General features: G+C 39.8%; 1 protein-coding gene across 1 annotated transcript in view; it reads right to left on the bottom strand.

Annotated features, from left to right (window-relative positions):
• The window catches only part of COL4A2 (collagen type IV alpha 2 chain), a 140,894-nt gene that overhangs the window by 24,947 nt on the left and 88,787 nt on the right, over positions 1-27,160 (bottom strand). The window contains exons 5-27 of the mRNA XM_031045558.2: positions 23,787-23,921; positions 23,660-23,704; positions 21,517-21,633; positions 20,736-20,807; positions 19,134-19,169; positions 18,977-19,039; positions 17,714-17,749; positions 17,013-17,054; positions 16,419-16,493; positions 15,168-15,212; positions 13,952-14,014; positions 13,149-13,193; positions 10,750-10,803; positions 10,443-10,509; positions 9,028-9,129; positions 8,478-8,633; positions 7,331-7,423; positions 6,850-7,016; positions 4,643-4,715; positions 4,439-4,545; positions 3,225-3,426; positions 2,425-2,484; positions 1,596-1,658 (exon numbers count right to left, since the gene is read on the bottom strand). Of these exons, the coding sequence (XP_030901418.2) occupies positions 1,596-1,658; positions 2,425-2,484; positions 3,225-3,426; positions 4,439-4,545; positions 4,643-4,715; positions 6,850-7,016; positions 7,331-7,423; positions 8,478-8,633; positions 9,028-9,129; positions 10,443-10,509; positions 10,750-10,803; positions 13,149-13,193; positions 13,952-14,014; positions 15,168-15,212; positions 16,419-16,493; positions 17,013-17,054; positions 17,714-17,749; positions 18,977-19,039; positions 19,134-19,169; positions 20,736-20,807; positions 21,517-21,633; positions 23,660-23,704; positions 23,787-23,921 (1,918 nt within the window). The remainder of the gene's footprint in view (positions 1-1,595; positions 1,659-2,424; positions 2,485-3,224; positions 3,427-4,438; positions 4,546-4,642; positions 4,716-6,849; positions 7,017-7,330; positions 7,424-8,477; positions 8,634-9,027; positions 9,130-10,442; positions 10,510-10,749; positions 10,804-13,148; positions 13,194-13,951; positions 14,015-15,167; positions 15,213-16,418; positions 16,494-17,012; positions 17,055-17,713; positions 17,750-18,976; positions 19,040-19,133; positions 19,170-20,735; positions 20,808-21,516; positions 21,634-23,659; positions 23,705-23,786; positions 23,922-27,160) is intronic.

Genomic DNA, 27,160 nt, shown 5'->3' with positions numbered 1-27,160 from the left:
CCAGGAAACTAGATTGACACATATATGGCAACAAGAAGCCGTGAAAAGTTGTAAAATGTGTCCTGTTCCCACTGGGTTTCCAGCTTCAGGACTCACTCAGGCTGAAAGGTGGTTATAAACAGAGTTCTGCCCTGGGCTCAGCAAGGGACCTTTTTCAGTTTTTGGAGGGAAGGGAGGAAAAACAAATCTTAAAATTGCTAGAACATAAAAGCTGACACAGACAAAGAGTTGTTAAAGAGCTAACCAAAAATACAAAATATAGACCACATGAAAACAGTGTCACTTGTTTTACAACAGTCTTACAGCTAGGAGTTAAATCTGACTGTATTCACTGAAATAAAAACCATATGAATGAAAGAATAAACAAATCATCAAAGTAAAAAAAAAAAAAGAAAAAAAATTACAAAGATGGCAAAGAAAACAACCTTCAGAAGCACTGATCCTAACAACAAAGTAAGGCATTAAGGACTAAGGAAACATAGGTTAGAGATACACATCATCTTTGAACAGGGATCAAATGTTCCCTTTTAGAATCCATTAGTCTGTGATAAATCGATCCATCAATCCATGCATGCCATAATAAACCTTATGCTGGAAAAAAACCCCAAACACTCAACACTAAAATTTATAGCCCGTATCTCTGACACTGGCTAAAGCATGGAGGCACAAGAATAGCTACATCAAGAATTTTACATTTATCAAGCTCTGAAAGACCCAGTTATAGTTTCTGTCAGAACCTTTACCAGCTGGTTGTGAGGATTCACTGAAAAACAGCTTTATTGCTTTGGTTGGGAGCATATAAGCTTATAGGAACATAAGCTTATAGAAACTACCAGTGAAGGTTCCCTCTTCAAGGTCAATAGTTACGACTAATCAGCATCCTTGTCTGTGTTTCTCTCAATTTCATCTCACACAGTCCTTCAGACCCTGTCCCCTGCACCATTTCCTCTTCCTTTTGGAAAGAGATGTGGAACCCTCAGTGCCGGGGAGGCCCAGGATTGCCAGATGGTCCCTCTGGGCTAGGATAGACCAGCTTTGCAAGGAAGGTGTGTGCAGCTACAGACAGTGCAACTGCATTGCTTCAGACAGCCTGGCCCATTACACTGAGCTGCATTAAAGATTTCAGGCTCACACTCGCTGAAAGCGCTCTGTATATCACAAGAGGAGGAATATTAAGAAGGAACTGACACAGATCTCCACTGCAATCTTTTATCAACCTGCTCCCAGAGGACAGGAATTTCCATGTGAATGTCCAGTCAGCTCTGGGAGACCTCAGTATACTTTCTACCTATAAGCCTGTAGATTCCTTCTGTACACCTTCACTCACTTGCAGTGGAGGACAGGAAACGGGCTGTCCTTTCTGTCTTCATTTGCTAATGGCTGACACTCATTCGCAAAGGCAGAATTAGCTCAGGAACAGTGCAGCCACCTAGGCTTCACACTGCTTAGGTCTCTCTGCTGGCTTTAAGTTAACATTGTCCTCCCTTGGAATTTCTAAAACTCACTGCCTCCTAAGGTTCAACATTAATTGATCTGTCAAGATCTTCCTCAAAACATAGTACATGTGCAAAAGAAAGGTGAAAGCAAAATGTTACCTGTGGCTCCTGGCAGTCCTGGATTTCCTCGGGATCCCTGTGGTGGCCTCACACAGCCTGCACCTGCAAGCAAAGAGGGCTGGTTAGTCACACTGTATGGTGCTCATGCATTGCCACTCATCAACTCTGTGCCTGCAGTTGAGACAACATCATTAAAGCAAGTGAATGAAATTAACAGGCAAAACCCTAATATTAAAAAATATTTTATTCTTCATGAAAAAAAAAAATTGGTCATAGGTGGCATTTTCAGGAGAGCACTCAAGTTGCTCTTCTGTCTATTTCCCAGGGGCTATGGTGGCTTGCTCCAGTTAGACTGGTATGGGAAGGGCAGTCAAACCTCATGGATGACTATTTTTCAGAATAACAGAGAAACTTTGTTTCCCTGTGGGCAATTTAGACTCCTGAAGCAATCAGATAAATTTTGGTACAAATGAAGTTTTTTTTTTTTTTCTTTATATGTCAAGTTGTACTGAAAACCTTCACTCAAAGTTCCTTAAAAAAAGTTGTTTAAATTTTCTTGGACATCTAATTTCTGGGACTGTTGTTATAGAGTGCATGGCAACCATTATTTTGTCACAACAAACACTCAGGAGCAATGAAATAAAGAATTTCTGAACAGCACAGCTAAAACTGCAATACTTTTAGAATATGTTCAATTTAATTAAATTGCTTTAAAGATATGTACAGTATGTGCATGGTTATTTGTGACCTGAAGTTCAAATACTTTACAAATAGGAACATCCAAAACAATCACCGGAAAGAATCAAGCCAGAAGAGCAGTGTAAGACTAAATTTTAAAATATAATCAAGCAGTTTGTACATACAGTACCTGACCATATTGGCTCAGTTCCATCTCCTCTAGAAAAGTCTTCAGTGACCTGCCCACAGTCTATGAGCAAAAAAATGGTAAAAGGCAGTTATTATTTAAAAGAGAAACATTGTAAAGTGCTCTCAATTCCAACCAAAATGTCTATTACAACATCAAATAATGTATTCACTTACATATTATGCATACATACAACACAAACTATTTGTTATACTGGAACTCTCTATCCATGTATTAATTCAATTCATGCCTGAAACCTAACCCTGTCATAGTTAGGAGGCTACATGTCTCATACACTGTGTAGGGCTGGCAGGTGCCTGCCTTGGCTTTTCAAAGTTGAGCAATAAAACCGTGAGCCTGAACTCTTGTGAATGTACCCCTGTCATTCTTATGCTGGAAGTTGCAGAGATACTATCAAGAGCTCTGAAGGATGGATATATGATTTTCTCTGGTCAGTTAACAGATTATGCTGGATGATGAAGACCAAAGAAAATCACCTGTGAGTGCTCCAATAGCAAGATATTGCTCCATTGCCACCAACTGCTTGAAATCTGAAAGATGTTACTTGCTGGCACTAACCCATTCGTTCATACTATTTTAATACCTGACATAAAACTACTGGGACTTTTGAAGTATTTCCTTTTTTAATATTTCTGGACAACTAATACAAGCAATCCCTTTTTACTCACATAACCCCCCACCAAATGCTACCTTTTCAACAATGTGCTGTACAGATGCTTCACACAGTTCAGTAATGATTTCCCATGGCTTTGATGTAAAACACTGCGATTTATTTCTCTTACCTAGTTGGCCAGGCTCTCCTGGCAGACCAGGCAGACCTGGAGGTCCTGGGCTTCCATCTTGTCCCTGGTCACCTGGAGGACCCCGGTACCCTTTTGGACCAGGAAATCCGTCACCTGGCAGGCCTGCTTCTCCTGGAAAGCCCTTTGGGCCTAATTCACCTGGATAACCAGGATCGCCGGGGAAACCTCTGACAGCATCACCCTGGGGGAAGTGAATGGATGTGGTCACTTTGCTGAGAAACAAAAAAACTCAGACAGTTGAACCACGCTTGTGAGTAACATAAGCAGTAACTCCTCAGATGTTGCATCCCAGCTCTTTAAATCAACATTGCAACTAAAATATTTTTGAAATGATCTGATTTTAATTTAAACTCCATGTCAGAAAAGGCATGAGAGCCTTAGAGGATGCATTCCCCTAAAGATGTTGGCCCATGAATGGCACTTGGGTAATATGAATGAATCACTGCTGTGGAGTGGCTTACTGCCCTTTCTGAAAAGCTGAAAGTGGATTTTGGGGAATCCACATGCATCACTAGATTTGTTCTAGTGTGGCATTTACTTCTGAGACCTTGAGAAAAGCTGATATAAAATTGTGCCCAAATGGGGGCATATTTTTAATTTGTCTGTTCCTTTACTGATATTTCTGCACTAGTGAATCTAACAAACATCATTATAAAATGTTTCAATCCTCAAAGTAATATAAAATAGTCTCTTTAGTGGTAGTAAAAAGCATTGTAGTCCAGATTGAATGATATGGCTTATCTTCAAGTAATGCATAAGAGCAGTTAGCTAGGTGAGGTGGTATCAAGCATATATATGATGACACAACCTACATTTTGAGACTGTAAAATTGTAATAAATTTTGCTTTTCTTTAACTCTGTTGTAACAAAACTGCTGAAGTTCAGTCACACAGAATCTCTCAGACAATGTTAGGAGTCACTAATGAACCACTATTTATCACAAATAACAAGCTGGCCTCAATGGGTCATACACTACTACGTAGTTGGTCAAATAAAATAGAAATAAAAGTGAAAGATTGTTCTAAAAACCCTGAGAGTAAACCTGATCTTGAATATATCAATAACTAGCAAGCCAGTCCAGTTGTGCATCATTATCTGTGAGAGAAGGATAGCCCGGTGCTTGTAACCCCTCAGAATTAAATGCATTTGTAATTGAGTGTGCTGGAAATGGTTTAGCTGTATTTGCTGCTCACCGGAAAGCCAGGCTGTCCTGGTAAACCATCTAATCCATCTCTGCCTGGAAATCCATCTCCACCTCTGATACCAGGCAGCCCGGGATCTCCTCGAATTCCTTTGGTGCCTAAAGAAGACCTTCCATTGTGAGATCAATCTCTCATGAAAGGTATAAATAGTAGCAAAATACAGGTGATATCAGTTGTTTTGTTTTTTTACTCTACCTTTAGTAGTTATGTATAAAGAATCTCCCTTTTCTCCTTTAGGACCAGGAAATCCATGTTGACCCGAAAAACCCTGGTGTTACATGCAATGAAATAAAGAAGAAACAGAACCATTTAAGAAACAGAAAAGCTTCTGTAAATTATTTCTTCTTTAGTAATCCCATGTATGTGCCAGAATGTTTATTAATATGCTTTAACTAGGACCAAGGTCTTTGTGGCGTGGTAGGGGAGCTTCTGCACGAGGACAGCACTGGGAGAGCTGTGGCTTTTCATGACCTGCAGTCCTGCAGATGACTGCAGCTGCAGAACTGCATTGGAGAATACTCAAAACATTACTATTTCACTATGTGGAATGAGGGACTGAGTGGCCCACAGTTAAGCCATTCCACTTGATGCCTACTCATCCAAGTTGAGCAAGTTACTAGTCTGCCCTCTCCAAAGTGTCAGTGGACTTTACTGAAGCTTCAGACATTTGGCAACATGAAGGCAATCCATGTTTGCACAGAAACCCTGACAGGATAAAGCTCCCTACAAAACAAAATGGACCAGAAGCCAAACAGATCTTCACCAACACCACTACTTTGGCTCCACACCCAGTGCTTGCTCTTCTCTGTTCTAGGACACACTTTCTCCAAACCCTAGCTGACTCAAACACAGTCTCAAAAGAGGCTTTGGCTTAATCTAACAAGTTAATCACACTATGCACAGTGTATCACCATTATTCCTCCACTTGTCTTCTCCCTCTTCCCTTTGAGTATTGGATAAGGAAGATCATGAGGGGAGAGGAGGGGCAGGAGTAAGGAGAGAGGGGCAGGCATGAGATGAGCCTGTGAGGGGCAGCTGTGAGGGGAAGCCTGTGAGGGGCAGTTGTGAGGGGAGATCCAGAGGGGCAGTCATGAGGGGAAGGTGTGAGGATGCAGGAGAGATGGCCTTGAGGGTTGAGGGGAGATCATGAGGGGGCAGGGGTGGCTGTGGGCCATGAGGGGTGGCCATGTGGGGAGATCTTGAGGGGAGATAAAGGATAGCTGTGAGGAGGAGGGTTGGCAGCTATACAGAGTAGGCCACTATGGGGGGTAGATGAGGGGTTCCTGTGAGTGGAGATCATGAGGGGCAGTCATGAGGGGAGATGTTGAGAGGAGATGAGGGGTGACTCTGAGTGAAGATCATGAAGGGCAGCCACGAGGGGAGACAAATTTGCCCTCAGTGACATGGTTTAGTGGTGGGATGGGCAGTTCTGCATAGCAGTTGGACCTGATGATCTTAGAGGTCTTTTCCAACCTGGTTGATTCTGTGATTCTATGCTAAATTACTCAGTTTTAACCATTAAAGAAAATGCAGCAAGCAACTCTTTGGCACCATGGAAACAACACTGTTATATTGACCTGCAATTCTCCCTGCCCACCACTACAGAAGAGGACAGCCTCATAGCTGGCAATGGATTGTGATTCACAACACTATTATAGGGCTGAAAAGTAGCATCATCTTTAGATGTTCAGAAAAGCCTAAAGCACTAAATGAAAACATTATGTTTGCTCTGACATCGTTGCATAAACAAAATCAGTTTTGGGTCAGATTTACAAAAATTTTATTCTAAAACCTCAAGAGATGTGATTTCCTGAAGTCAGTTCTGACTGCAAGGAACCACAATGCAATTGGCATACCACACAGTACAGCACCTCTCAGTGTAAGAAACAAGCAAGTGATTATAAGCAAAGCTCTTTTCTTGGGGTTATTGAATTCTGGTTTTTAGGAAGACTTAATGTATTGTAAACAAGAACCTTGCATTTCATCAGTTTGACATAGTGTCTTATTAGCAACCATAAGTTATTACTGGAATTGTTACCCTTCCAGATGGTCAGGTCTTACTCAGTAGTACAGTAGCATTGTTTAAATTGGAAGTGGACCTTGGATTACATGGAAATCTTTCACTTTTCCTAAAACTGCATATTTTCACTTCCATCCTAGCAATTCTTTGCTTTCAGTATTTTGTAGCAATCTGAAAGCAACTGAAATGGCACAGAAAGAAAGAAATCATACTTTTTAGCATTTTTCCATGGAGAACAGCCTGGACTGTTTTCTTGTGTGGTTCTAGATTGTTTTTTCATGTGGGGTTTTTTGTTCGTTTGGTTTGGTTTTGGTTTTGTTTGTTTTCTAGTAGGCATATAAAACTATGCAATAAAGAGATAATAAAGAGATAATTATCTCACTTTTGCTCCAGGGTAGCCAGGAATACCATGTGGCCCTTGATCACCAGGTTCTCCTTTCCTCCCAGGCTGGCCAGGAGTTCCTGGAAAGCCAGGAGGGCCAGGGGGACCAGTAGAGCCCCTTCTCCTTTCCTCATCCAAAAGGCATGTACTGCAATCTCCTTCTTCACCTAAGGAAGGAATTGGAAAGAGAAGAAAGAATGGTCTGTCACCATGAAATGGATGTTCAGCTATATCCATTTTATATGTAGACTTGAGAATACTTGAGTAGTTTCTGAAATACTTGAGAGAAATACTTCCTCTTTTTTTTTGTTTGTTTTTTTGTTACAAGAAGCTAACATAATGCTTCCTCGTGTTAGCCCCAGAGCACGTCATAGCTCTATGAACTCAGAATGAACACAATGGAAGCTTTACACAATGCTGCTTACAACAGCATCTGTTACCTGTTATCATAACACCTATTGAGTTATCTGTTGCAACTTACCTTTAGGTCCTTTTTGTCCTCTCGGCCCAGGGAAACCTTGTATGCCAAATCTGCCCGGTGTCCCCTCCTGTCCTTTTAATCCAAAGAGAGCACCTAGAAATTAAATAAAAATAGCAATTAATCTACTGTAGATTTACTTTTATTCTCTTTCCTTCCTATTCCTTTGAGCTGTACTGCATCTGCCCTTTTCTGTTCTCCCTAATGGAATTTACTGTCTAACCCAACCTGTTATTATCTACCCCCTACTCTCTTCCTCTCTACCTCTTCTCACAGCTTCCCACACACTTTCTTAGCTACTTCCATCTGCAGCGGCAGATGATCCTTGCCATTCTTTGCTCTTTCTCATCTTGAATTCCTTGAGCTTCTCTCTCTCAGCACAACTAACTCTGCAGTACCACAGGCTGCCTGCACTGGATCACCTCTTGCACACCATTTTCTCTACTGCTCTTGCACTGCAGTGTTCTGCTTTTCACAGCACAGTCTCAGTCAGAAGTGGCCTGTGGAGGTCACCTGGTCCGACCCTCTGCTCAAAGCAGGGCCAGCCTCAAAGTTGCAGTAATTTGTTCAGGACCATGTCCAGCTAAATGCTGAGTATCTCCTAAGATGGAGAGTCTACAATCTCTCTGAGCAACGCGTTAGTGTCTGACCACTCTCATGGTGAAAAAGGTTTTCCTAATATCTAAGCAGAACTTCCTTTGTTGCAGCTCGTCACCATTGCTTCTTGCTCTGTTGCTGTGCTCCTTAGTGAAACATCTGGTTCCATTTTCCCTATGACCTCCTGGGAGATAAGGGAAAGTAGCAGTAATATTCCCCTTAGCTTTCTCTTCTCCAGGATGAAGAAGAAATTCAGCTCTCTCAGGCACTCCTTGACACTCATATCTCTCCCCTAACCCCAAACAGACCTTTTGTTTCAAATTTCACCAGGAATGTCTAAAATCAATGGAAACCTTTCCTTCATTGAAAGAGTGCACAACACCTCTTTCCTGTGCATCCTTGCTGACACACCATTTAATTTAATTTCATTTCTGTCATTTCATTTCATTTCCATTGCTTCCATCTACTTTCTCATTTTGCCTTGCCAACCACTGTATTTAAAATAAGCACAGATGTTCCTGTGAGTTCTCGTCATCTCTCTTTATGCACTTACCAGGAGCTCCAGCAGGACCAGGTGGACCACGGAGTCCTGGTGTGCCATGTTTACCCGGAAAGCCAGGCGGGCCTGCCTGATAAGCAGGAGATCCTGATTCACCTTTTTCACCTTTTGGTCCCATTTCTCCAGGTAAGCCTGGCTTATCCCCATCCGCTGGAACAGAAGCAGGGAAGAAGTTCAAAACAATTTCTTAACAACAGTGCTCAAAAAGCTGTAATGGAGCGTAAGGGAAAATTCATGCAACTGCATCTAGCATGCAAGGAAAAATTGAGATATTTAGCATAGAGTAAAAATGGTAACTGCACTTTTCACTTGAGCAAATCTACAGGAGTTACTGAAGCAAGTTTCCGTCATCATCTCCAGTTGTTTCTTCAGAGCTTCCTCAAGGCTGGAGGAAAATGCTTCTCTGTTTTTTTGTCCCAGCAGTTATCTACCACTCTGCACTGCACGATCCACAGTCCAAACATAAACTGCCCACATGTATCATGTATCAGTTGAAACTCGCTATAAAGTTAAGCTGTTGGAACATCTGTTGCTGGGATATTACCATCAGAAAATCCAGGAAGACCAGGCAGCCCACGATCTCCCTCTTCTCCTGGGTCTCCCTGTAGTCCAGAAACACCTGGAAAGCCTGGATCACCTCTTACACCTGAAAGACATCCCCGTTCCACAAACCACATGTTAGTGTGATGCTGCTTGTGACCCATAAATGCCAACTTGTGTTACACTGCAAATTACTCAGTTCTTAAAATGTAAAAATTAGGAAATTCAAGGACTTCAGAATATTAGAGTTTGCTAATTCTTTCTTAAAGGTAGTTTCAGAAATGCAAAAACCTGCTACCTCATGCTGCCTAGGCTGAATAAAGAAATTAATTTGAGAGATTTTTGTAAAGCCCAAATATCTGGGAGCTGAACATGGCCTGTAACAGGAAGAAGAACATCACTCAGCTCTTACTAATATGCTGCTAGAGCTAAATTGCTCCTGGGAAGCACAGAAGACCAGCTCTCTATGATATGTGAGCTTTGGGCTTTCCTCTGTTCCCCAGTAGATAAAGCATCTGCCTGGCTATTGCCTGTAGGATATCATGCTCTTGTCAAAGGTCAATGACACTAGAGGACATATGGTATGTCAGCCCCTTTACCTGTTTTCTCCTGTCTCTACACAGTCTTTCCTGCTCCTAAAAGCCTGGCAGGGTGTTTGATTTGAACAATATTTTGGGCCTCTTGCTCGCATTCACTGGGAGAACTTATTGTTAGGCTCTCTGGCCTTCTTCAACAAGATCGGTAAACACAATGGTATAAGGACAAAGGCTGGGACAATGGTCTATGATCATCTTTGTTGTTTGCTGGCACCTTCCCTGAAATAGTTTTTGTCTTGGCAAATTGGTATCACCTTCTATGTGTTTCTAGTCTAGCCAGCCATGACTGCGTAGGACAGCTGACAGTGGGTGATACAAATTTAGTGAAAAGGTCATAAAATCAATTTGTTGGAAAAAAATCCTCTTCAATTCTGTTTTTTTTAATGTTGATTTTTTGTTTGGTTTGGGTTTTGGTTTTTGTTTTTTTTTTTCCTTTCTAAATATTAGATTATAAGAATGGTCTCTGCTGTACTGCCATTGCTGCACTTCATCCAGAGTCTCTGAAACAGGATACAGAAGACAGACTCTCCCATTCTTCCTTTCACTGGACAACAGTCACAGGCTTTTTTGCTTGTTTCTTCTTTCTGGACACAGGAATGCATGGATGCCTTTTGATCAGCAATCCAGCTTCAGCAGGACAGAGAAAGAAGCCACCTGCCTGCAGAATAGTGATCAGAGCACTCTCTTGAAAGGCAATATATTCTGGAACAGTTCAGCAAACCAGTCTTTTAAGGAGTTGAATCCTCAGAATTTCATGCTTTTGATCTATGTATACAGTAGTAAAATGCAGCTAAGATAAGCAATCTAAGGAAAGAAAATGTACCTTTCCTTGGGATGTGGGAAGGAAGATAGGAATCTGGTCCTGGAAGACCCACGTCGCCTGGCTCCCCCTGTTAACAGAAATTGAAATATCACATCTAAGCACATTATTCTAGAGAATTCCTTTTAAAATGCCCAGGAAACCCAAAGAAACAAACTGACATGACCTTTCAGAAATCTCTGAGATTTCGAGTTAACAAATCACCTAACTGGTTCTACAATTATGTGAAACACAGTTGTTATTACATGACAGAAAAGAAAGAAAATCACATTTGCTTTATTGCTCCTGGCAAATGAAAGTAAAGCAGTACCTTGCCTCCCCGAGGACCATAGCCACCTGGTGAACCATCAAATCCTGGAACACCCTGTAATACACATAAAAATAATAGTCTTTTCCTTATCAGAGAGGGAATAAAATTACTTGCTTCCTCTGATGTCAGTGTTAAAAGTATGCAACAGAGATGAGCAGTTTGTCTCCCATGTGGTCTGGTAATTTGGGTAATACCATTAAGTTTCCTGTTTTGATGTTCCACGTCTTGGACCAAGCCTAACTCCCATCAAAGGCCAGAGAGATCTGCTGTGGTGCAGGCTCTGTCACCCCTGGCAGTGGTGCAGATGGAAGGAGCACCTACATTCACACTGTCCCATGCAGGCTGCAGGATGGGGGAGCAAAAAGGGAATGCCTTCCATGCCAGCTGACCCTGAGACACGTGGGTGAGGCAGCCAGAACACACCAACCTGCTGCAAGAAGACTAAATGAGTCTGAATCATTGGGAGTGGACATATTTTACATGGAATGTAAACAGTGAACAGTGAAACAGCACTGAAGTGCACAGGTCCCTTTTACTGTTTTCCAGGCAGCTGGAGCCTGTTTGGCCAAAGAGGGGCTTCCTGACTGAATGGGAAGAATCAGGACCAGCCCTGAGGTGCCTTCATGCAATTCTCCCACCCCTGGGCATGCTGTGCATCAAAGAAAATTTTTCATCCCTACCTCAGCAAATATTGTAATAGTTAAGGTCCTGCCCACTTCATTCTTTTTAAAGTCTTGAAAGCCAAAGCACGTGGATTAAAACACATGTAGTAAAGCACAGTACCTCCTACATGAGAGACTATTTCAGCTGCTGCAGTGCATAGATCAAAGTGCAGATTTCAGTGATGCTGATACAAAAGAGGTTATCTCTTCTGTGTGCCTTACTTGGCTCTTTGACAACTTGTTGACTATAGAAAATGTTCATATGTACTCCGGAAAAAGGCTAGCGTTTAAAAGGTAAGCTCTTAGAAAACAGAGGCCGGATCATCAACTGATTTCAATTAACACAGTTTTACTGAAGCCAATAGAATTGTATAATTCATACTAGTTAGATTATAAACCAGTTTATTTAAAATTCAGTATCTCCCAAATTTCACAGAGCTTGAATGTTAGTAAGCCACTCTGTAAGTCAGTTATGCAGTTTTAAAGCATTATAATACCACAGCTGACAGCAAGATGATCTTGAGGTCCTTTCCAACCCAAACCATTCTGTGATTCTATGGTTCTATGTCACAACCTAAAGTGCATGCTTCAAAGTCCTTTCCATAACGGCAACTGTACATCAGACAATGACAAAAGGAGTCTCTTCACTCAGGTGTAAAATCTCTACACTAGGTGGAGCTGGCGGTCTTAAAGTGAAACCAGTAACTTCCCAATTAAATGCAGCTTCATCTGTGTGCAGGCAGACTTAACCATCCTTCCTTCTTTCTTAAGAATACTACTGAAAAAGCAGCAAAAAGATGGCTGTTGTGAACAGCATATCGAGTAGGCTGTCCCCTCTTATACACATTGTACAATGATACTTCATCAAAACCAATGCATCTTCTGCTAAAAATGTTGCCAAGATTCACCCTCAGTAAGGGGAAGTCACTGACCATTTCTGACTGGAGCATGAACCTATGCTAAGGTCAATCAATGGGCTTTAATGGGGTTCGCACCAGCCTCTCTACTTATGTATTACTGATAGCACATTCCCTTCCACACCAACAGGCTTTGTGATTGGACCAAATAGCTGTTATTTTTCATATTTCATGTACTTTCATGCCCCATGTGCTTCATGTTATAATTGTTATGCCTTGGTGGCAGGACAAATCCTTACACAACTAAGTATGGAAAAACATGGAAAAGTCACGCATTTGAGTACACCACAGCTATTTGAGTACCTCATGGAAGTGATTTCTAAGGCTGACGGAGGAAGACTTTTTCTGAGACCAAACAGAAAATATGAGCTCTTCTCTGTCTCACAGAATGATATTTTAAATGTTTGGGTGTGTTTCCATGGAGACAGAGATTTATCTGGTACTTTTACCATTTTTCTTCTCTTCTTTCTCTTCTTCTTTTGTGATATTTAAGTCTAACCATAAAGCCCAACAGCTATTCAAAACAGTAAATTTCTGCATGTCAGAACAAAATTACAGAAATCATGGTCACAGTAATGGGAACAATGAAAATGACACCTCCCTGTTGTGCTCCTAAAACAAACTTTAATTATTGGGCCATGTTTTTTCTCACTGCTGAGAAAAATAACTGACCCAAAACTACAATGATGGATGAATTCAGATGATATTTGTTAGACTACAGCTGGTGTAATTACAGACAGGGTTTGCTCTCTACAGTTTACTTTTTAGACAGATTGTCTACATATGTGTTAGAAACAGCAGTGTGGTATGAGATACTCACTCTTTCTCCACTAAGTCCTGGAAAACCATTGATGCCAGGCAGTCCCTATGAAGGCACAATAAAATTAGCATAATAAGGTGTCATCCTAATATCCTACTGGTGAAGAACCATTATTATTCCTGAGATAGAATAAATCTGACAGCTTGAAACTCCAACACTAACAGTCAGAGTTCAGATACTTTTTCAATAATATTCATGTATGGTGCAAACAGAAGAGGTCTGAAATCTAATCTGGTATTTGATTTTTATCTCTTAATCAATACATTGTAAATTGACCATGAATATTTTAAAAATGGCTAAGATTTTTTTTCAAATATGTGCTCAGTACTGTTTTCATGCTGTTTAAGCATTTTAGAAACACTGCCCCCCAAAAGAAAGCATCCATTGATGCTACAAGGTAATAGTATTTAAGCTAGTTTTTTTCTGGGGTCACAAGTAACCAGAATCAAACTCATGTTTGTTAGCCATGGTCTGAAGAGACCTAAGATGGAAACAGTGGAGTCTGTGCTGGTCCTCAGCACTAGCACTCTGGCTAGTGAGCACAGCTTTAGGTATAAGAAATGCACAAGGCTTCCCAAAGATGGTATAGGCATATCTGTGAGTCCCAGAGAGGGCTCCTCCCACTATAATTTCAAAATGGCCTTTTTGCTTTCCTATAATCAGGCACAGGTGGCCACAACCTGGTGGGCTGAAGAACTATAATTTCTATAGTCTGTTAATCTGTGTTTTGCTCCTGAAGGCAAAGTCTCGGCTTGGACTTGCAAATTCATCTGGGTGTATTTTACCTTTAATGAGTGACTCACCCTTTGTCCTGGGAAGCCTATCATCCCTTCTTCACCTTTTTCAGGGACACGAAGAAGTACACCCTAGGAAACATTACAGATTAGTTTAATGTATTTCTTCATTATGTGCAAAAAAATTGTAACACTGTTTTATGGAAGCTAAACAGGAACAAAACATCATTGTAACACATGGAAGATCTAATAATAGCTGCATGTGAAAGAACTGTTGTCCTTAAAATTAAGTGTAACATGCTTGCTTCATTACAATAGCAGGAGCAGGCCATTAGGGAGAAGACAGGGCTTCCCTCCTATCATCTCCTTTATTTTTTCTGTTGCTGTAACTCTAGAAGAAGAGCCAAAGCAGTTATTCAGCTATACAACTAATCAAGCAACTCAGCTGATGCTCAAACTGTAGCTTGAGAGAGCTATTTGGCAAACATAGGCATGCTGCTATCCATTCTATAAAAAAAAAAGGAAGAAACACATACTCCCTTTTGCTACACCAGCATAAAATCTACAGTTTTGCTAATGTAGCTGACAAAATTCTACATGTGTAAAATCTGACCAACAGCTGAAGAACTGGCTGAAGAACTGGCTAGCAACTCCACATAGAGGGCATCAGGGCTCACACTGTAACCTTCTCCCACAGCCTTGTGGAGAAGCTGACCAGACCACCTGAGCAAATAAAGCTCTGCAAAATGCTTAGTGGGGCATCCTTAACTGGTAAAGACTATATTTTAAATCACTCTGGGAAAGTAAAAAGGCACCATTCAATGGCAAAGCTATTTAGGCAGTCTAGAGATTGCAACTAAGTTAACTAAACCATATTTAGTCAAGCTTGGTTGACAGCTCTGAATGATACAGCAACACATGGGATTACTGTCCACTTACTCAACAGACTTACTGACCAATGATTCCAAAAGTCTGTATGTGTTAGAGAGTAGACTGAAAAGGACTGAGAAAGCTTCTGTATATGCTTATTCAATGAAATTTAGTGGAATTTTTAAACATAGCTAATGTTAAAAAGTGCTTGAGGGAAAATCTTATTTTGGTAAACCAGTATGAGAATGACTGATTGCACTGTGGAGTTATTACATGTCATATTCAGCTTTGCTACAGCATAAGAACTGGTGTCTCTGCTTATGCTGCTCCATATCTATACTGCATCATGGCAATGAAGAATGCACCAGCAGTAACTCAAATATTATTCGTTTTTCTTCTTCTCCCATTGACTTACTGGAATTCCAGCTTCCCCTTTTTGTCCAGGGTCTCCTCTTTCACCCTAACAATAAAGAGAAAGTATTCAGATATGTTAGGCATTCCCCTTTACATTTCAATGACTTTTCTAAAACACAAAGTGACAAATGTTTATCAAGAGTGAAAAAACACCACTCCTGTCCTGTTCTTTATCCATACACTTGTCATATGAAATGCATTTCTTCATAAGAAATTTTTAAAAGTTGCTCTTTAAAGAAATATTTGATGTTTTTTCTGAAAAGTTTTCTAGAAATGTGAACACCTCAGGGGCTTCCCAGGCTTATTCATGAGATGTCTGGGTGGTGAGTGCCTGAGTATTGCCTATAAATAAATGCATATTCTTCCATTTTTACCTGCCAATTATCTATTAATTGTCTCATCAAAAGTAAGAGTTCCTGTTAGGATCAGACAAATCATAGCCTAAAGTCTGCTCACTATATTGATGATATCTCCACTGAGTATAACCGCTCTCTAAGAAGTAGCTCATATGCAGACATTTCTGCTTAGTCATGGAAATTCCAACATATGCATTACTTAATGCAGACTGCAGACCATCAAAAGCATTTTTAGATTTTTCAGTGTCATAACAATTTACTTATCTTACTGAAGAAATTCCATGAGCCAAATGAACTTTCTAACTTCAAATATGAGATGAAAACCTACTGGTTTGGTTCTCATACACACATAGGGTATGAGAAACTCTGCTCCCAGCAAGAAGCAATAGATAAGAATAAAATACATCTTGCTGCTGAGGATTTCTCCAATATGTATGAACAATACTTAATTGTAAGTATATAAATCTCTGCATCACACAGATAAGCTATAAACAAACACAGTAATTCAGATAGCTTCCCTAAAGATACGCTTCTTTTAAAGCAAGAAAATATCACTCACTGTTATGAAAAATAAGATAGTAGATGATTTCTCAGCACGTATTGCTGCTTGTAAAATGAGAAAATGTGAGTGATGGCCACTAGTCACATAGTTAAACAAAAACAGTAAGTTTGCCTAAGGCACCTCTAGTCTGTGAAAAGTGCTTTCTGAATTACTTTAGCCACCAGTATTTCAATAAATACTTCATGATCCAAGATATGGGAAAGTAGTAGATTTCTGTTTTCATATACTAAAGTATTCTACATATTATATGTTAAAGCACAATTGTACAGTATTTCAGTTTTGGTACTGCAGAGCTTAGTTCCTTGTGTATTTTGGCAAAATACCCTGCAGTTACCTTGTGTTTGTCAGAGGGGACACCCATCAGTTCTCTTGTAGGAAGCCCAGGTGGACCTGGAGGACCAGGAGGGCCCTGCAGGAAAAGTGCAAAAGTACATTTATTAACAGTTGTAATACTTTGCCAAGCTGTTGATCAGCACATGGTCTAAGGAACTGCAACAAAAGGAGCAATGGAGATTTGCCCCTCCCAGATGTATAGTTCTAAACCTGAATAAATTGATGGTAAGATAAATGTATTTTGTGCTGGGATTAACATATAGCAATACTTGTTCTTGCCTTGTATGCTTTCAGAATGATGGTAAAGATTATTGTTTTATATAAAGTGGTCATGCTTTATAAATTTCAGAAGTGTTGCCTCTGCGTTGGTAAAAATGAGGGCAAAGCAAGATCAAGACATGTACAACTTAGTCCAGCTATGACATTCCTTATGGAGATTATCATCACTTTCAAAGTTATAATTGTTTGGTTTTCTCTTATAATTGCATGATACAACTGCAAATTAAGAGTGTATTTAACATAGGTTCCTTTATAAATAGCAAATAATAGCAACCTGTCCATTAGTAATGACACTAATTCATTAGTTTTCCTTTACCTGTTCACCTTTTTCTCCATAGAAGCCAAGGCCCCTGTTACCCTGCAAAAACAGTAGGTCAAGATTTACTTTATGTATGACTCAGTTTTCTAATGTAAAGTTCAAATTTAAACATGCTTAAAGGCCTTTTCAGGCTTGCAAGTTCTTAGGACACCAACAAATTGCAGTCAAATAATAGTCTAGGTTTACTTTCAAGGTTTTTTATAATTTTAAAAGTATTTTTTAGAAATAAACATTCAGAAAGACAACTCTAATTAAAATCTCATGCTACCAGTGCTACTTAAAACAGACTTCGAGTCATTCACTGAGTAATGTTGTGAAAAGGTCAAGTATTTCTTTTGCAAGTTTTTTAATAGCACTGAATGTTAAATAAAAAAAAAGTGAACTGGAACAATGAACTCATATATTTTTTCTTCTGTGATATAGCTGAATACTGTTAAGACTGCAAGCGTCCTCTGTTAATGGGAAGCTACTGTAATTACAGTAGCAAATTAAATGTGGCTCTAGATGTGCCTTAATCTCTTCAGGGTAGGCGATCCCAGTGTAAGATTAACTTCCTGTGGTATGCAGCCAACACAGAGAGTCCTGTGCTACACAAGCTTTAGTGCAGCCTGTGGTTCTTTATTTTACTGCTTTCAAGTAGGTATTGAATAAACCTCAGCAACACAAAATCAACATAAACAACTCTGACACAGACTTACTTGTGGTCCTTGTAGTCCTGGGGGCCCTGGTGGTCCCTGGAGAAACACAATAGGGGAAAGCAAGTTACTTGTCAACTTTCTAATCAATGCATGCAGGACATCAGCTATTTTATGTCCAAAATATAAATATTTATTCCTCAGCTTATTTATTCCTGAGCTGTATTCCTCAGCTTTGTGCTACCCTCTTTGTATTAGCTGTGCTTACTGTTCTTAAAAATACCCTCCTAAATCACATCATGAGTTTAGACCTAATGAAATCCCATGTTAATTTCAAATAATAAGAACTTGTGCTTTTGGATCCTGACCTAGAAACATTTTAAGCTGATACCTAAAGTTAAGCATGTCTTCACTGGACTTCACTGTGCTTCACTGGACTGATGCCCTGGTACGGCATCCATCTGTGAAGGGAGACGAACTAACATATGCATCTCAGATTCCCTATTTGGTATTGTACACAATGAAATCACAGGAAGATAGTGGGAAATGAAAATACTACAGGAACAGAAGCTGCCAGAGTCTTACAAGAAAAGCAGGAGGAAAGCCTCTAATCGGACATACAACCTGCCTTGTTTCTTTCAGCTATGGTATTTAGCAGGCTCCTAACAGTTCTGCACATTAAAACCTCCATCAGATGTAGGAAAGGTGAAAAAAAAATACTGAAAAAATTACTGAAAAAAAGAAATGCAGAATGGTATCTGGAGAGAAAACAATCTTCTCAAAGAACTATTCAGCAACAGTTGTCAATGTCAATGCTTGCTGTAAATGCTGACTTTGGAGAAAATGACTAAAAAACTGGATTAAAAATAAAATTGTATTCTAAATACTAATGAAGATTGTCATCTATCCATTCTCCTACGGGGAGTGTGGAAAGCTAAATATATATTCCTTATGATCACTAAAGATAATATATTTAGGTCCTGATATCTTTGATAACTAAGTGTGTGGGGGATGTAGACTGGATAGCATTGAGTAATCTTTACAAACAAGACTCTTTCAAGGAGGTTAAAGAAATACAATATAAATCAAAAGCCTCAGGCAATATGGGGTGAAAGAAATTATATCTGTTTTTGCAATATTTATTCTTGTAGAATCAGTGTCTCAGAATACTTTTTAAAAGGTTTTGCATCCAAGGACACCTACTTGCTACTTTTAACCTGTTTCTCTATCCATTTGCTAGGTTACAATCCAACATAATGGAACTTGCTGAGATAATTCTTTTGTTAGGTTTTAATTTACTCCAGAACATATTTTAAATATACTTACTGGTCTTCCTCGCTCTCCTCTTGGACCAATAGGTCCTTGAATACCCAGCGTACCTGGAGGTCCCTTTAAATAAAAAGAATGCCCAGTCATCAACTAACGTTGTTCTGGTATCAGTTACTGTTGACACTTTTATCACATTTGCTGTAGTACTACTTACTGGAAAACCATTGAACCCTGGCTCCCCAGGTTCCCCCTAAAAACACAAAGAAGCAAAAAATGCAATAAATGCTATATACAAAAATTAAGAAAATATTTTTCTTACTCATTATTTTTTTCTCATTCAAAAAACTAATCATAGCATACAATGCTACACAAACCCTTACACACAGGTATATTCAATTCAGGTGCTGAGATAACCGAATGTGGGCCACATGGATTTTGTGCTTTGTATACAGAGCATATATAGTTGCATATATAGTTGCATGCAACACAATAGGAGGATACAAAATTGGCTAAGGAACTTATGCATCTAAACTACCAGGTTGAAATGGATAACAGGCCACATTTAATTCTTTTTTGAAAAATCCTGTCTAACCAGTGGCTTAATTAGGGCTATAACCTTAGGTGAAAAACAAGTACAGGTTCATATTTCATGAGTTGCATGGGAATTACTGAATCGTTTTGATTCAATTCTGACTCACTAGAAGCATTTGGAACATACTGTTTTCAGTGACCACATATTTTAACTGCAGTACATGTTGAAATGTTTTTGGAAATTGGACCCAAAACTGTTCTAGCACAAAGATCTTCCAACACCCATAAATAATGTGGCATTCAGTCCAGACTCCTTCAATCACTTTTAATAGCATTCTAGCTATCTGGTTAATTTGTATTTAGTTAACAGAATAATTTGTGGAACCAAATACTTTCTGAAATGAATACAGATGTCAGTATCCATCCTTGGGCACAATATACTTGAGCAACTCTTAACCATTACTTAATTATTTCTTAATCATTCCTAATTAATAACAAGTGCAGATGTAAAGAGTTTCTGAAAGCAAAAGAATTAATTAAAAAATGTGGGCAACTTACAAATATATCAACAGAAACACCTATTTTGGCATTCATCACTGACACAAAATAGACATAAACGATGTCAGCAGATCCCTTCTGTGCTGAGTGCAGCTCAGATGTAGCTTTGTACATAAATTTGTCACAATTTGTTCTCTGACACTGTATATGGCCCATTATCTTTATTTGATACTTTCAAATTATACAAGCCTATATATATGAGAAAAAAACTACAAGTGATTACAAAACAACTGTAACAATTAGATACAGTAGGATTAGACCCCTAGAAATACTTTGGGTTTACTAATTAACTAACTAATATATTGAATCATATTTTATCCTAAGTCAACCAAACTCCAGCATGAAAATTATAAAGAAAGGATGGTAACAGTAAACAGAATAACTCTGTGGACAAAATTATGACAAAAGAGTGATTTGCCATGCATGATATAAAGGTAGGCATTGAATAAAGAGGGGAATACTTGAACTACAACACCAGTGCCTCTGCAATCCACCTGTAGGCTGGAATTCCTTGCAAATAACTGAGGGGACATTTCTCCCCCCCCCCCCCCCCCATATATCAGATAAGACTTTGTTGTAACCACAGAAAGCAGAAGCTGCCTTGCAAAGCCTACACAGAATCAAAGTGTGCCTCTTGTGTTGTGTCTGTCAGAGTGCAAGAAAAATTCACTTCCCATACAGTAAAACTGTACTGAGCATGAATAACTCACAGGAGTTACAGACATACCCTGTATCTGCTTCTGATATCCGGTGGCAGTATATAGGGTTCCCCCTTCTGGCCCTTTGGCCCTTGGACTCCCTAGAGGTGACAGAAAAAAATTATAGTGTAAGCTTTCATATCATATATGTTAACACATGAACAGCTAAGAAAAATATTTGTCGGGGTTTTCATGAGTATACACATACCCCTGTTTAGAGACAGAGACTATGCCCAGCTTTGGAAATTCACAGTTTAAAATCAAAGTGCAAACCCTCACAGTACATAAGAGTGACTTTCCGATTCCATGGGAGGAATCCCCTATTACCTGGGAGTGGTATTACAGGGTAACACCTCCTAGCTAAAGCTGCAGCAGCAGCTCTCCAGTGGCTGACATGTGCCGGGGTAAATCCAGGAGCCCCTGCTCACCTCAGCATGTATATATATGTATCATGCCATGAAAGCCAGTATTTTGGCCATGGGACAGGGAAGGAAAATGTTGCTTTCATCAGGAGTTATCAGTTTAAGATTATTTTACCACTGTTGGATAAGGATGTACCAGTTTTCCTGAAGTATTCTCCCTGCAATACCTACATGATAGATACAGCTCTGGGCACACCTCCCAGCCCTGGCTGCAGTTCAGTAACTAAGCATAACTCAGTGTGTCCATGGTAAATCCGCACAGATGCTCTGCTGGGCCAAAAGGGAGCTCCATTAAGAGATGTTGCATTTGCTTCCAACACACATGTGAATAAAACTCCCTTCAGCAATGATTTTACCTTCAGGTGCTCCCTTACTGCCAGCTACTTACAATGGTACCAGGGAAACCAGCGAATCCAGGAGTTCCCGAGTCACCAGGATCACCTACTGTCCCATTACAGCCATCATGACCTGGTTTCCCCCTTGATCCTGGCTGCCCTGGATGACCCTGTTGAGGAAAAAAAAAAGTGTTTATCTATCCATCTGTTTCTAGTTTTCCTTTTCCTGTAGTCACACAGTATTTAGACATTCTCACATTAAGCCCAAGGCTTGGATCCATGGGAAACTATGATTTTCAAAGACAGAAACAGACAGTGCCTTTTTTTAATATAGCTGCAGCTTGAACCAGATGCCCCAGACAGCATGAAAAAATGAGTAGTGAAGGACCTTTCATAAAGGGTAAGAAAGCTATGTTCAATGCAGGCTCTGTTAAGCAAGATAGCTAAGCCAGATGAGGCTGCTGTACAGGGAGCCACTAAGAACTGGGATTTTTAAGCATTTTAGTGCTTCACACTGGAAGAGTGGGAAGAAAGGTTCCTCACTGACTTTGAACAGCTTCCAAGCCAGCAAAAAACAGTCAGAGATGCTTCTGGAGCTAGCTTGAATGTTGTGATGAGGATTTAAGTATGGAAGAAAACAGCAGGCCTCAAAGCAAGGGAGCCAGGAGCACTGCAGAACCTCCACACCAAGACTCTGAAAAGTTATTCCTGTGTCCAGCTGGATTTTTATTGCTGTACCTTAATCACCTTAATTGCTGTTGCTTCTGGTTTGCCCTGAGGCTGTTGAGAAGCAAGTATGCCCTTGATCGGCTCTTTCTTCCAAGGGACTCAAGTGAGAAAACCCAGAAACTAACAAAAGATATTTTTCTCTTTCTCTTCTATCTAGAATAAGAGTTTTCTCTGCTTCTTCTCCCTTGCTTACAGGAAATCTGTCCGTGTCCTTACCTAGCTCTACCAAGTTCTGGCATTCCTCACCCCAGAAGACACTGAGGCTTGCCACCATCCTCTCTTGGCCTCTAGCCCCACACCCTAACACTGTGCCATTATAGTTAGTACCTGTACCCATCTACCTGCTGTCTGATGGTCAGTGTTAGTCTCAGCCTGAGAAAACTGGTTGAGTTTGGTGAATGTATGTTAGCGAGAACGGCAAGGGAGCTTAAGGATAGACATAGTGATCATACAGGTTCAAGTACTGTCTGAAGGTATTTACCCCTCGCAATGCAACATGCAAAAGTTGGGAAGGCAGGGCTGAAAAAGAAAACTTGCTCAGGTAAGAAAAGTGATCCAGCAACACTGAGCTTCACAGCGATTTATTATCCTCCTGAGGATGCTTAGAAAAAAGTCAGTGTGACATGGCGAGATGAACAAGATCCTTGGATTTGGGAGTGTTAGTAAAAGTGGGAGAGTCCTCTGCTTTTCCTTTGAGAGTGAGAAAGAGGGAGAAGAGAAAGACTGTGAGAGAGAAAGCCCTGAAACTCAATAGGGAACTCTTCTGGAAACAAACAAGGGGGAAAGGAGAGTGGATGTGGATGCGTGGGCTGCAGAGTGGGGCCCCAGTGTCAAGGAGCACTACAAAGGAAACCCAAGCCTGGGAACTCTGTCCAGGGATTCCAGTGACTCAGATTTCTTTGTTATTTTATGACACAAGATGTAAAGAAGTGTAAGCTGGGAAAATACTGTGCTGTGAACTTTACCCGTCTTTCCTCTTTGAATGTTTCAGTTTCATGGACCTGGTCAATTTGTTCAAAGTTTGACACTGTTTAGTATTCAGTAAGTTTTTTAAGACTATCTCAAGCATGCCACATAAGCTAGAACACAAACAGCAATGGCTAGTATTCTTAAAATGATTGGTCTTTCTATATGCTTTTCAACTCTGAAATAATTAAGGAATGACCCACTGGTGTCCTTTGCTCACAAGCACAGGAAATTTCCATCCTGTCTTGTCCCCTTTGCAAGGGGATTTCTCCATAGGACAAAGCAAATGGACCTTAATTATCTGAGGGAATGAGAGGAAGCACAGATCCTGAGCTCTCGTCTATCTGCAGATCCAGCCAACAAATGCCCTTAGCTTAAAACTGTGTATGTGGCTGATGTTGAATTTAGTCCAGCTATTTTAATTAAAATACAAAGGCTTTAAACTAGCTTGCAATATTTGCAGTTGGTGATTTCTTAAAGATGAGGTAAACAGCTACTTACAGGCACTCCATCTGCCCCGGGGAATCCAGTGACTCCTCTTTGCCCCTAGAATGAAACAGCACAATTGAAATGATGTTCTGTCCAGTATTTTGCTTGTTAGCTAAAACATCTGCCATTCGGAAGTTACCATTTCTCCTTTGGGCCCACTTATTCCTGGCTGTCCTCTTTCACCCTTGTGACCTTTGGGACCTTGCACTCCTGGGATTCCCATCAATCCTGGTGGACCAGTGAACCCCTGAGATCCAAGAAGTCCTGGCTGGCCCTGATAAAAATAATAAAAAAGCATTTATTTAGGGACAGACATGAAGCTGGATTAGTTATCATTGCTACAATGGAGTCAATCTCTTGAAGACAAAATAAACACAGAATCCCTTTTTGTTCCAGTAGGTCAGACTCTTTGATGAATGTCATCTGGAAACACCACAGAGAGAAACTCCAGCAACAGTGACCACATTGCATGTGACAAAATCAATGTGTGGAAATTCACACTCAAATCGAGGTTCACTACTTGAATATTCATGGCTACTCTATGTAAAAAAAGTGTTTTCTTTGGAATAAGACTTCTCAAGAGTGATTCTCACTAACCTGCGACATAACCAATTAATACTCCAAGCAACTAAAATATGCTTAACTGTGAAATTGCTTAGTGGCTGTATTTCTTACAACTGGAGTCTGCCTCTTTGGGGATGACATTTCTATTTATCACTGGAGCCTGAAAATGATTAGATGTGCATACACCCACACAGGTGGAGGAGCTGCATTCAGGGCTCCCTTGTCATTCTCCCTTCCAGAGCTGGTTCGGTTCTTGGGGCCACTTCAAACATTGTTTAAAAGTAATCCCCTGTTGACTGCCAACATCACAAGGCTCAACTGGGGAAAAAACAATTTTGAATGAACACACTGTTGGTTTAAGTAATGGGTTGTGACAATATGTCTGAGATCTGTGAACCAAAGTGTTTGAAAGCAGTTCCAGACGCAGTGTTACTGAAGGCACATATGTTTTGCATGCTCTACACTACACAATGCACTAATGACACAGTAAATTGCTGCAATCTTTTCTGGAAAAATATGCTTCAATGGAGCAAAGCACCATTTACCAAGTTCTAATGAAGACCATTCTAATGAAACTATTTTTAAAATGAATTTAGATTTTTCACAGACTAGTCTACAGCAGCGCCAGTATCTCACAAAGCAAGAATTACAGCAAAACATGAATAAACAGATATCTACTTATGCAAACAAGCTGACAAAAAATAACACTCTGCTTTAGTATAAAATACTTACAGTGTTGCCCATGCCTGCAAAGAAAGAGCTAGAAGATGAATTAAATCCCTGTCCAGGAAGGATAATACTTCAACTTTACTTAATGCCATTGAGGTGGGAGAAGTGGAGGAGGACAGTGTGGGGACTTGAAGGAACGAATTTGAAGATACCCTAATTTCTTTGTATTCAGGAAGTTGTAGGAAAGATACTGAGAAATGCTTTATTGATAAAAGGTGATTTTTAAAATTCTCATACTACAGGACAGGCCCATTTGAGACACACTTTCAAAACGGAATTGTCAACAATCTATCTATAATGAACATTTATCTAGGCTACAGTTGTCTTGATACCGCAACCTCAAAAACAAACAGTATGACTGAAACACAGCTTACTCCTAGTTTTAGAAACAAATCAATTTGCCACACTGCTTTTGTGGCAAATGGCTGTCACAGCAGTTGGCAGTAGGTTTTTGTATTTTAAATCTTATTGTACAACATCAAGTGAGTCTATACTGAGAAGCTGATGCAAACACAGCACAAAACTCAGTGCAATTTTTTAGGTTTTTTTTTTAATTTTTTTTTTCTTGGAAGAAGCCTAGGAATGAGCTTGAGCCTGAGGAACGAATTGCATTGATTTCTTGGGACAAGCCATCGGGATGAATCTCTTACATTATGGATCTTTTGCTATATTGTTATAATTATTTTGACAAAACTGATTGTTTAGGAGCACTGCCAAGGTACAACAGGGATTATTTAAGTGTCTGAGCTGTCAGCATGAAAGTGAACCTCTCCGCATATAGCCAAGCCCAAGTTTATACAGCATCCCTGCTTCTAAACCAAGCCTGCTCATGTGGATTCTCAGGCACTAGGAGGCCAATGCCTTTTCAAGCTAACAAACTGAGAAGTAAGAAAGGTTATATTAATACATATAAAATATAATATGTTTTGTGTTGGCAGGAGGTATATGCATCTGGTATATGCTCATTTCTTTATGTCAGCAATAGCTGGTTATTACAGATGTATCTTTCTCCACATTAGTAGCTTTCAGGTTTTAAAAATTCAGTGATTCTCTTGAAAGTAATCATATGAAGGTGCAGATCCTTGTCTAAACAGATTCACATCAGACATACTTTTCTTAGTTACCTGACTCAAATGGAAATATGCTGATTAGAAGCACTAGAATGATGATTTAAATCTGAGCCAGTAATCATCAGTGTGAGCTCCAAGATCAGGAAGATCTTATATCACAAAGAAGTCTTTTCTGACATCATGTTTTCTCAACTTACTATGGCTCAAAATTTAAGTGTAAATGAATTGAGAGTACATACATATGTACATACATCATGAAACTGTTTTTTAGGGAAATAATAGATATTTCATCAATTTTTAAACTCACATTCTGTGTTTTTTTTAAAGCCGCATCAATTCTTATGCGAATATCAAAATAAAGTATTTATTTCTTATTATAAAGCCTTAAAACTTAATTAAATACTTAAGCTAGCTTGTTCTTCCCCATACACCTAAATCTAGAAAGGAACCTTTAAAAGGGATAAAAACGTATCTCATACACCTGCAAAGAACACAGAAATATTATTCAAGTCCAACTGTAGAGATTTAAGTTGGTTTCAGTTTCAGTTTGACAGGTTCTGAAAACAAATGTGTCACTATTCCCATGAAGAACGGAAAACCTGGATCCTGTACCCTGAAAATGCTGCTTCATTTTTTTAAGTACCTGAAAACCAAAAGAAACCAAATAAATTCCAAAAGCTACTCATCCACCTGTTTAGTGCCCATCTGCATCCGTTTTGTGGGCAGCAGGCTGCAGGCAGAAAGTATGCAAAACATTTAATTACAACTTCTGATAAAATGTTGGTTATGTTCAGAACTGTCAAATCTATGGATGGCTTTCTGCCATGAAGAACTCTTCATGCCATGGCCATGAAGAGTTGTAATACTTCAAAGGTGGCATTACACAGAACACGGTTACCTCTCCAATTCCTACACCAAGTAACACTCTCCCGCTTACAGTTCCATTTTCTTATCTGGTGTGGAGAAAGAAGTAAATAAGGAATGGAAAACATGAAGAGAGTTAAGCAACACCGGCAGCCCCTTCCCCTTGTTTTCCTGGCAATTATCTGGTCATTTGTTTTTCAAAAAATATGGGTTATTTACTTGCAATAAAGACAAGAGCATTGAACCTTCTGTGATCAGTTTAGCATGAGACTCAAGTCAGAGCTTT

The sequence above is a fragment of the Melopsittacus undulatus genome, chromosome 2, assembly GCF_012275295.1.
Source record: "Melopsittacus undulatus isolate bMelUnd1 chromosome 2, bMelUnd1.mat.Z, whole genome shotgun sequence".
NCBI lineage: Eukaryota > Metazoa > Chordata > Aves > Psittaciformes > Psittaculidae > Melopsittacus > Melopsittacus undulatus.
This window is presented reverse-complemented; position numbering and strand designations above follow the sequence as displayed.